Source organism: Papaver somniferum, chromosome 5, assembly GCF_003573695.1.
Source record: "Papaver somniferum cultivar HN1 chromosome 5, ASM357369v1, whole genome shotgun sequence".
In the NCBI taxonomy this organism is placed as follows: domain Eukaryota; kingdom Viridiplantae; phylum Streptophyta; class Magnoliopsida; order Ranunculales; family Papaveraceae; genus Papaver; species Papaver somniferum.
In genome coordinates this window covers 174850655-174862810 of record NC_039362.1, presented here as the reverse complement: position 1 = coordinate 174862810, position 12156 = coordinate 174850655, and the positions used below count along the sequence as shown (strand labels likewise).

Below are 12156 nucleotides of genomic sequence, written 5' to 3'. Positions count from 1 at the left end.
TTCCACTTTCAAAACTGTTCTTCGCTGCTGCCATTTTTCCCGCCAGTTTCTATTTTGAATTTTGAGAAGGAAACTGACCTCCCCCTAATCCAGTTATGGTGTCCTTTTAGCACATGCCCTGAAATGGGTTGCCCCTTATCCAACTTAGGAGTGCCTTTAGCAATTCTTCTGGGATGTTTTCCGCACTTTTTCGTGGTTCCTCCGAGCTATTTTTGGGGTACCTCTGGTACACTTCTGGGGAGCTTCCGGTATGCTATCTACAGAGGTCCAAATGCCATATTTTTAGCCAATTTTGCCGCAAAACCTTATTCTTCTAAAAACACCTACAAATAAATAAAATAACCAAATAAGTATAGAATCGAGCACTAACACTATATACGATTGAGATATATTAGACACATAAATGCGTCTATCACTATCTACTCGCCAACTCATTCCATTACATTATTCATTCCATCTCCTATGCACATAGTGTTACATACGCACCAACAAGACGTATTTTTACCGAAGAAGAATCTCCAAAGATATTCATCAAGGGGTTCATGAACATGAACCATTATATCGGCCTCCAATTGAAAGATGGATGCCCCTTACCTCCATTAAGGAACGGAGACGATGGTGACGACGAAATACCATTGGGTTGGTGTCATAGGTTCGAGGAAATATTTCATACTTGGGATGCATTATAGATTTCGAGGAACGACCCTTGTCTACTAATGGATTCCGATGAGGATGACTATGAGTAAATGTGGTGTGAAGGTTAGTGATAACAATGTTTTTTGTAGAAAGGTGATTAAAATGATAATATGATAACAATGTGGTGTGAACCTATGTATTTTGAATCACTAATTATATATGAAGAATCTAGTTTTACTCTTATTATGTGTTTACAATGATAATATGATAAAAATGTGGTTATTTAGAGGTATTTACGGTCAGATCATACGCTGACACGACCCATCCGTAATGACCCAAGTGAGCTATTCGCAGAATTACGGCTGAGACACCTAACCGTAGAAAAAAATTCGGCTAGGATTCCTGCCCGTATTTCTAAGTACTGTCAGTTATACAGCTGGTAATCCTGGTCGTAACTCTTCCTGGAATATCAGTTTCAGATTTTACTCCGTTACGGCTGAGACACCAAACCGTAAAAACAATTAAGACTAGGATTCCTGCCCGTATTTATGGGTACTGTCAGTTTTAAGGCTGGTAATCCTAGTCGTCAATCCAACTTACGGCTGGTAATCCTGGCCGTAAATTTCCCTACAATGTTAGTATCATATTATACTTAAACAAGAATCTGATAAATTAAGAATCAAAACACTAGTATCCACTCATTCAAGGTTAAGTCTGCATAAAGAAAAGTAAGTCTGAAAAGAAAATCACCCAAATCCATAACTTAAAACATGCTAAAAGTCTGCATAAACATAAGCTAGAATGACTTAAACAAGTACATAAGCTACAATCATCCACTACGACCAACAATGGGAGGAACACCCTCACAAGATGATGAAGAACTGTCGGGAGTTTGGGAAAGACTAATCCAATCATCCTCGTTGTTAGTATAGAGATCATCTTTCGCTGGATTATGTAACTCCTGAAGCCTGAGATCATACTTAGCCTACGTACTAACATCGTAGAAATATCACACATTGGTAGATCCTGGGGTTTATTCTCCTTCACAGGGTTCCTAAAAAAACATATCAGAAGATAGGACCAATTCACACGTAGTGATAAATTACGGTTAGGAAATAACAGACAACCTATCAGTCTAACAATCTATCGGCTGGGAAAAGTGAGACATCGTAACTGTAATCATAGTCTCGGCTAAGAAACACGCAGACGAACTAACCGTAAAAGCAGTATCGGTTGGAAACTATAAATAATGGTTAGGAAATTTTGGTAACGGTTGGGAAAATCCCAGCCGAAACAATCAGCACCCAATTTTTATTCTGCAAACACAGGACAACTTATGGCTGGGAAAGTCTCATCCGTAATAATATGTCATGGTTGGGATCTCGAATTTTCCTAACCGCTTGTGACAATAACGGCTGTGAGTTCTTGATTTTCTGGCCGTTAGGTATACATTACGGCCAGGACGATATGATATCCTAGCCGTACACGCTTCAGAAAACTATTTTTGAAAACCCTAAAATCATCAATCGTACCTTTTTTCAATCTAATGGTGAAATAACTGGTGGGTTTTTCGAGTCTTACCTAGTAGGAGTCATTTGTGGAGGATTCGTAAGTGTTTGAACAGATTGGTTCACCACACCTCCATTAAAAGGAACATCAATAACTTGCCATGTTTCAGAATCAGGGTTCAATCGGCCGGATCTTGTCACTCCTGATCTTGCTGCCATCTTGAGCTGCTTCAGAAATCAGTGGAGAAGAAAGGGAGATATTGTTAGGTTTTGGAAAGTGTTTTTGAGAGGTTTTGGAGAGTGTTTTTGAGAAGAACAAGAGAGAAAATGAAATAAAATGGTTTTGATTTTTTGGGCTTGAATTAGGAATAGGTTTTGATTATATAAGATTTGTTTTTAAAATTGATTTATTAGGAAAGGGTAAATCTGACTTTTTAATCAGTTGAGATCTCCCCCTATCCATTTTTTGTCTACACAAAGCATTTTAGCCCCCAAAAACTCACCTCCAACAGGCCCAATAATAGGATTCTTTTACAAGTAGGAATACATTTTCGTCAGCAATGGCCAAGCACCTTGTAGAATAATATTTTCGTACGTATAATGGGTTTCGTGTCATCATAATGCATAGCGTGAACAATCATCAACCTCCCATTCTCACTCACCCAAAGAATCTCCAATGCAATAGGTAAACATTTTAAAATAACGTGACTTGTTTCACCGAATTTTCATAACCAATATAAAAATCAAAATCATAAAAATAGATGACATGAATAAATGGGGGTCAGGAGAAAGTCTAGATCACATCATCATCCTATCTTTAAATTTAAATAAACATTCACTCACTCAAAGCATCTCCAAGACACACCTCTTGGTTAGACTTTTTCGGATGATCCTGATTTTTAGATCGCATCATCATCCTATCTTTAAATTTAAATAAACATTCACTCACTCAAAGCATCTCCAAGACACACCTCTTGGTTGACCCAACCCAGTTAATCTAGTAATTACCTGCTAAGTTGCACTCACATTTTGGCTTTATTATTGCTTGTCCTTTTTTAGGGATGGCCAACCGAAGGGTATACCATCCTAGTCACTGTTCCGTTCACTAAAAAGTATTCATATCTGCCATGTTACCGGCGTAAATTAAGGCAGGTCGACGTGTACGGAGACTATCCATGTGGGGTGAGTTTTCCATGGATTACCTATAATATATAGTTAGTACATTCTACAAAATTTTATCTATAATCAAAGCTTAAATATGATGATTCAAACAATGATAATAATGTATAAAATAATGCATTTTAAAATTTTAAATACATCAATTCATTTTATTTCAAAATAAAGAAAATAATCGGTGCATAAATGACTTCTACTATTTTTACTTTTCAATTTCTCATTCTTAAACATCTTCGTATACGTCGACCATCCCATCAACTGTTCAACTTCTCTTTTTTAACTTTCAAAGAACGTTTTTGATAACACAAAGGAGTGAAATTGATAAATAAATTACATGCACGATCGGTCAAGAAAATATCACATACTATACTTTTTTTTATGGAAATAGGGGTTTTGAATCTCCCCTAGATTTTATTTACGACTACCTCATTCAAATTGAGGTTTGAAGGATTACATTGATCAATTACATCAATAAATAAGACAATACAGATTATACAAGATTTACAATCGAAACTTAAATAAACGAGATAAGCAAATCGTATTGAATTTCTGCATTATGTTGAAATTATGGTTTCAAACCATTTTGTTCTTGATCATTAAATATATCAGATGCTTCCATAAAAGGGAAGTAATAGGCCCAAATTAGATTCTTCACAAACGATCTCCATATCTGGCGAAGGATATCGTTTTTATCCATCACATGCTTGATAACAAAGCAAATCCAAATCCACCAAAATACCCTAATAATAGAATTAGAAAACAAGTCATGATAGTATTGTGAAACCATCAGACCGATCAGAAAATCATAAAAATTGTTTAGAAACAATTTTTCTTTATTGAAACGTAAATATATAGTTTTCTTAAGGAAACAAACTCGATCCGTCCCGTAGATCTGAAAAATCAAACCAAAACCAGAGGGATCAAGGATCTGAGTTATGAAGAAAGTAGTTTTCTTTTTCTTCTTTGTTTCCGAGAGAAAAGGGGAGAGAGAAAAGACCGATGAACTTCCTGTTTGACCCATATCAATGAGATACAACAATTTTATGTTAACACCCATCAATAAAACTAACCCCAAAAAAACCCTAAACTACAAATCAATATTCCTTCTTCTCCATCTCCACCACCCAGTCATGAGCCACCTACTTCTACTCAAACTCTACCTACGACCACCGCCTTCACTAATGGTGCTTTTGAGTTTTGATTTTAATTTATTGTTTGTGCATCAAAAGATGCCTCCAAAGAAAATTGAAGCAATTGTATATTAGACCTAATTGTAAATTTTTGATTTTGTGATTCTGTGTTTGTTTTTATGAAGAACTGGTTGTTCAATTTGGGTTCCTGTTTTTTTTTTTTAAATTCAGATGAACTAGTAGGTCATGCATGGATGACTAGTTCTATATGTTTCAGTTGATGTGCTTAAACTGGATTGTTTATCAATCGGCACATCCAATAAAAAATTAAACAATTATACTGAAACTTACAGTCGAACACAGTTTGTCTCGTTTATTAATTGGATCCGTATTTATAAATTCAACTGTGGAGAGATGTCCTATGGTTAGATGAACAGAACTAAATTCCACCGACATTTTCATTTTGGCTCTACAACAGGTCGTGTACTCTTGACTCTTGTGCTTATAAAGGTAAACGAAAATGCATTATCCATTAACGGAAAGAATGTTTATAAAAGGTAAACGACTTTTTGAAAATGCACGATCCATAAATGGGAAGAAAGACCGAGAGGAGACAAGCTAATTTGGGAAACTTATCATACTCTAATTTTTTTTTTTTGATGGAAACAGGGGCTTCAAGAAACCCCTAAATTTTACTCCCTCCGTCCCTAATTAGATCACCTATTTGGTTTTAAGTTTTGTCCCATAAATAGATGACCTATTTTTGTTACTATAAGAAATATGTATAATTTGATAGTTATGTTTATATCCGTTACGTAGGTGTTTTAAAATTCTTTTCAACGATATAAAGTTTACGAAAAACCGTGATATAGTTTAAGAGATAAAGCATTTCTAATTTTTACTAACATCTTTGTCTTAAAAATTGTGCAAACTACAACTATGTCATATAACTAGGGACGAAGGGAGTATTTATTAGAATACCTCATTCAAATTGAGGTTTGAAGGATTACATTGATCAATTACATTAATAAACAGGACAATACAGATGGTACAAGATTTACAATCGAAACTTAAAGAAATGAGATATGAAAATCCTATTAAACTTCTGCAGCCCTTTAAAGGATTGGAAATCCTTATAATGGTTTTAAACCATTTTGTTTCTTGATCATCAAAGATATCAGATGCTTCCATAAAAGGGAATTAATATGCCCAAATAATTTCTTTATAAACGATCTCCATATTTGACGAAGTAGATCGTTTTCATCAAGAGCAATGCAAATCCAAATCCAAATCCACCAAAAAAAATCTAATTAGAAAATATGAAAACAGGTCCTGATAATTTTGTGAAACCATCAGACTAATCAGAAAAACATAAAAATTGTTTAGAAACAATTTTTTTATTGAAAAACAAATATATACAAGGAAACAAACTCGATCCGTCCGGTAGATCTGAAAAATCAAACCAAAACCGGAAGGATCAAGGATTTAAATTTTTGAAGAAAGTACTTTTTTTTTTGGTTCCGAGAGAAAATGGGAGAGAAAAAACGATGAGATTGTCAAAATCCGAACATGAAGAAAGAAAGGAAAGTACTCTAATACTCTTTCTTTACACTTTACACCGTTTTTATTGTGTCGGAACTTGGAAGATATCTACATATTATTTTTCAGACTCCTTACTTTTGGGTGGAAGACCACTATACCAAACCAAAAAAAAAAGGTATAAAGAAAGTTGTGGCTTGTGGATGGCCAAGTGAATTCTTGGTGCGGCTAAAATGTATTATGAAGATGTTCATCATCAAGATGGTCCAGCTTACCAAGTCTGGGAAATATACCACCACTTCTAGGTATAGAGACTTTGCCTAACAATATTACGAGTCTTGGGAAATACACCACCAGTTCAGGAGCACCAATGACACAATGGTGAGGGATAACCACAACTTTAAGGAAAAGACGTGGACTAAGTTTATGACGGTTAGAACACAAAAGTACCTGCTTTGGATCGGAAGCAGCCATCCTAATCCATTTCATTAACAACAGGACCGATGCACCATGGTACTTGAGAGATATCATTAGCGATATTCCATACCATACACTCTCCATCACATCTATTGGGAACACAACCAAACAGCGAATAAGTTATCACGCAACACATGGAAGCCAACAAAGAATTTTGAAACAACAATAACTTAGGAATAAGCAACCCCTGTTTATTTAGACAAATGTGTAACTTACTTGTGCCAGCTTGTATAATTCCTTTCTAAATTCAATATAGTGTCATGGTTTAAAAAAAAAATCATCTTCTAGCCCCAATTATAATTTCTATTTCAATAGTTCTGAAATAATTTTTATACTACAAGTTTGGTCATCTTGAATTTTTATGAATAGTTCGTATAGGTTAAAAAGTGAATTTCAAATATTAAGAAGGTTGATGAGATTTATAAACCTTCCTAATATGTGTTATGATTTTTGTGGAATTACATGCGGTTAGTATTTTTGATGTACCCTAATTCGTCTGTAATACGAATTTTCATCGTTACTTATACTGGTTATTATATTTCTTCATTGATGTATTTAATTCGATGTACATCTGTCTACACAGACTCTATACTGCTAATAAAAAGTTTATTTTCGTTCAAAAATAAGAATTGGTGATGAAGAAAATTTACGTGTAACTCCAGTTGTGGCCCATGACACAAAATATGCACCATCATCCCAAATCTGCCACTATAATTAATTAATTCGGAATCTGTAGAAATCGCTCATACGGTCCCCCTAATCGAAATTGGCTAATGACCTGCAATTTTCCACTCTAACTAATCCAAAATGAAGTCTATGACCAAAGTCAAATGAACTATAGGTCGGTCCACTATTTGGCCAACCAGCCCATATTTATGATTCAACAATAACTGGGAACTGCATACACACATATATAATTTATCTAAGAAATATAAATTCGGCACAAGAACTGAGATAAGCCTTCTTTCTATCGTATTTTGCAATGATTTTTGTTTAAACTATGTATACATATATATCCACAGGCACATGGTTCAGTGTTTTGGGGTTCAGTTTAGCAACGCGACTCAAGTTGGGAGGTAGAAAACATTAAACCCAAATAAGAAAGTTATATTAAAACCAAATAAGAAAGATACATAGTCCTGCACATAGACAGGAACGATTCCAGGAAAGAAGGTGGTTGTTGCCACCATTCTTGATAACAAGAACCAAACCTAGCAAACATAGCAAGCTCATCGGCTGCTTTATTATCGACTCTTCGAGTGGAACCTACTCACACATTCAACGGACTGTTTAACAAGACTCGACATGCAGACACAAACAAGAGACCTATCTTCCCGCGGTACAATAGCCAAAGAACCGCCCATTCACTAGATGTTTAGGTATTTTGTTTAGATTGCAGCAAACTTCGACTTTATGTTAGCGATGACGGTTTGATTAACTCGGAAGTTCTTTGATAAAACATCATTAGGAATTGTTGGCTTAGTTCCAAAGATGTTACTAGGAAGTGATACAGTTCCGGGCAGTTGGCAATTGAGAATAGCTAGCAAGACAGCCTTCTCCCCTCCAACATTCTTTGTATAGTGCACAAGTCCTCGAGGAACAACAGCCATCATTCCAGCTTTCAGTACTCCCGAGTACAGAACATTTTTAGTACTTATGAACCCAACATTGACTTCCCCTTTCATGACATAATTAATTTCACTTGCTCGTGGGTGTGTGTGAGCTGGAACAATTCCACCAGGTGCGAGGTCGATTCGGCTTACTGAAAGTCCAAGGGTGTTTAATCCAGGGAAGAACTTAACGTTACCGAATCTCACTCCAAGCCCCTCGGGATTATCTGTGCTCGCTTCTTCCACCAAGCCACTAAACACGAAATCACTTGATGTGACTTGAGACTCTGGCTTGCAAGGGTACCCATTCACAGTAGTTGTGGTGGAGTTCAAGTCAGCAACACAAAAGTCTTGCAGAGGGTCTGGATCAGAAGAAAAGCATGGCAAAGCGAAAAATAGGATCATGGTTGAATAAAGAACTAGGAAGAATGATGATGCAGTTTTGATACTAAACTTAGCTGCAGCCATGGCCTTCTTTCTTTCTTTGAGATATGGAGGAGTTGTAATAGCAAATGTTTTTGTGATAATTATGTTGCATATGCAGGTATTTATATAGGTTACATTTCACTTATTGGCAGTATTCTTTATTTAATTCAATTAGTGCCGCTGCATTGAAAAACGGCATCTAAAAATTAAAGAACAAATACTGGACTGTGATGAGTTTTCCAAATTAGTTTGTCTCCCTTTTGATTAGGTATGGGTTTAACCATTGGTGTTATGGTAAGATGAACAAGTAAATATTTTTTCTCTTTTCTTTATGAAGCATAACAGAATTTTGTCGATCAACGAGTCTCTTTTTTTTCTTCTAATTTATAGAAGTTGTTTGATACTATTATTCAACTTAACTTTTTTCTTTTCTTTCGAGTTCTTTCGCTTTTAGAAGTTGAAGCACAGTTTATTTGGCATTTGCCAAGGCAATGACTAAATACAACCCACACTATAACTAAATACAACCCTTCTAATATGTGATAAACCTTGTTTACTGTGAGTAAACAAAACTCAACTCACCTTCGTATTACCTTTCCTAGCGGGAGTGATCTCGGGACGTAACCCAGTGAACCCATGGTGATTGCCCACTTTCTGATATTTTGGCTCTATTATTGGTTGAGCAGTGCTGTCCCTTTCCAGTGTTTATAAAGGCAAATGACTTTCCGAAAATGCTTAATAATCCATAAAAGGGAAGAATATTTATAAAGGTGACGATTTGTTTGGCATTATCCATATATGGGAAGAAAGACGGAAAGGAGACAAACTAATTTGGGAAACTTATCATTCTGCAGTGCTCTTTCTTTATACTTTTGGGCGGATTACCACCCGCTACGATCCCAATACGAAGAGACAAAGACTAGATTTGTGTATGTGCAACGCATCAGCCATATTTTTCTTTTTTGATTTGGTGTGTGCGGACTGTGCCCTGCCTGTGACGATGTATTTTTGATTTGGGGTGGCAGCGCAAATACATTAAATATGTGGAGAATATGTGTAAATTTTATTTATTTTTTGCTTTTAACTTGGTGTGCTCGTGGGGCTTTGCCCTGGCCCGTGGCAATGCATTTTTGATTTGGGATGCGCGGGACTTCGTCCTGTCCCATGGCGATACATTTTTGATTTGGTATACACGGGGTTTCATCCCGCCCCGTGACAATGCACTTTTGGTTTGGTATGCGCGGGGCTTAGCCCCGCCCTTGATGATGTATTTTTGATTTGATGTGGCAGAGTGCATATTTTGCTTATCTTTTCCTTTTATTTTGGCCTAATTTGGTGTGGCGGAGTGCATATTTCATTTATCTTTTCCTTTTATTTTCTCCCAATATATGTGAATTTTTTTTACCTTTGTTTATTTGTCTTTATTTTGTTGTTAACTTCTTATATTTTGTTGTTAACTTCCTGTATTTTTCCAATTAAGGAAATTTGGAGGAGGTAGATTTTTAAATTAAATACGTGTCGGAAAATAACAATGTATATGGTCCCGTAAACGGAGGGGAAAGAACTTCTATCTGGAAAATTATGTAGAGTGCAAGTTCTTTGTTTCCCTGAACACCGACTAATTACGGTTCCCACGGGTTCCCACTATTGGGATAACATAAATCCTAATTAATCGCTAATAAAGGATTTGTACTCGTGGACAAAATTTTGAATCAAATTTGCAATCCTAGATTACATATTGAAACTGCCAAGATTTGATCAAGTGGTGGCACGTTTTAGAATGTTAAGAACTTTTGAACTTTTTGTTAAGCGATAGATTACATATTCCCAAGATCAAAAACTAACGGCCAGATTTGTCCCAACTAACAAAGACGATGGATGGCTAAGAACACCCCCCTGTGCTTTAGTTTATTGATGCACGCGTACTTTAAATGACTTGTTAATTAAACGGAAAATGAGTCATTTGTCCAAATATTTTTAAATCACAATTCAAATGGACGAGTAAAAAATAGTTAGGGTGAAATGGCAAAAAAAGAATAGTAAGGATGAAATTGGTTTCATCCTAGCTTAAATTTAAAAAATAGCAAGGATGAAACTGGATATATCCTGTGTAAATTAAAAATAAGAAAAAATATTTGAAAATGGGCACGATGAAACTGGTTACATCCTGCCTATTTTTATATTTTTGTCCATTTAAACGGTATCAAAATCTAACTGTCCATTTCATCCAGAAATTGTTGATTTTGGTCTTTTTAATCAATTTTGTGTTAATTAAATTTAAACGGCCAAAACAGCTTTTACCAAAAAACTAATCCTATTTTTTTCCATCTACTTCATCCTAAGCCTAGATTTACTCGGGTTTAGATATGAATTTCATATCTTCCGAGCAAATCTAGATTGTTTTATTCACTAAATCCTGTTTAAATAAATAAAATCGCACTTGTTTGCGAAATCAGGATCTTGTTTTTTGTATTCCTTTACGTTTTCAATAAATATTATCTCTATGACAATTCTCTGTCATATGATGTTTCGATCGCTACTACAACGATTTATTATTGTCCTTTGGGTTTTCTAATAGAGTCTGATGGTATATTCAAGTACACCTTCAAAAATGACCAATTCTGGCGTGATGATGATCAAGATTCCTACAAAGTTGATCAATGGCTACTGGAATGGGTTGTAGTGATGATAGTTGGAGCATATCATTCCTTTTATGAAGAATTATATCTTAATGAAGAAAAAAAATTTAAATGTTTAAAGTCTAATGAGAAGATCATTGTTTGGATTACATCATTAATCTTTTTGATCAACTATGTACAATTATTGTATTTCAGAAATTTGGATACATTATATTTTGTATTTTTTATGTTGTATCATTATGATGTACTTGAATTATCATGTTTTCATGATTCCAATCGGTGGATCGGTGATTCTCCACCGCTATGTGTCCCTTCAAACCTCAATTTTAATGAGGTAATCTAATAAATTATGGGTTTTAGGTTTGAAACCCATCTTTCCTTCAGAATTTTTTTTTTTTAAATTCAAACCACTTTAGAATTAAATTTAGATCGCATAGAATTGGTTAATTCCTTTATATAGATTATCAGAATTCTTAGGTTAATTCCTTTTTCTTCACGGTTTCAAAATACGGTAGTTCAACTTAGCTTACGGTTTCGGATATATTCATGCTGTACTACAACATTTATATACATTATTAGAATTCCATTTTTAGCTATTTATTTTTATTTTTAAGGTTTCCTAACGTATTCACGGCTTCCTAACATAGTTACGGCTTAAATTCCAAATTAATTTTTTTTTCCTTCCCATAGTATGGCGTGAATTCCAAATTATATTTGGCTTCTTTTCTCTTGCCCCTATTTTTTTTAACAAATCATAAGTTGCCAAGTGTCCTCATCAAAACACACATTTCACCAAACTCAAAAAAGGACTATTTCGGCCAATAGGAAGCGAGAGTTTCCTTACCGTTCAACGTGGGAGCTTTATTTGTCTAGAAAAATAAAAAAATATAAACAAAGTAGAGAGGACATATGGTGATCTTACATGTGGCACTTGAGTTGTTGACGCCGTGTGAAGATTAGGGTTAGGAACAATAACAATAACAAAAAAAACAAAAAAAAAAAAAAAAAAAAAAAA

The 12156-nt window shown here is 35.0% G+C and overlaps 1 protein-coding gene and 1 long non-coding RNA gene across 2 annotated transcripts in view; both read right to left on the bottom strand.

The window, feature by feature from the left end:
- Nucleotides 1-5397: 5397 nt before the first annotated feature.
- The window catches only part of LOC113278192, an 8100-nt gene continuing 1341 nt past the window's right edge, over nucleotides 5398-12156 (bottom strand). Inside the window, exon 2 of the long non-coding RNA XR_003325352.1 lies at nucleotides 5398-6555. This is a non-coding gene — a long non-coding RNA (uncharacterized LOC113278192). The remainder of the gene's footprint in view (nucleotides 6556-12156) is intronic.
- On the bottom strand, nucleotides 7635-9158 carry LOC113278191 (germin-like protein subfamily T member 1). The gene has a single exon (XM_026527094.1). The coding sequence runs from the start codon at nucleotides 8542-8544 to the stop codon at nucleotides 7855-7857; it is 690 nt and encodes a 229-aa protein (XP_026382879.1). The 5' UTR covers nucleotides 8545-9158; the 3' UTR covers nucleotides 7635-7854.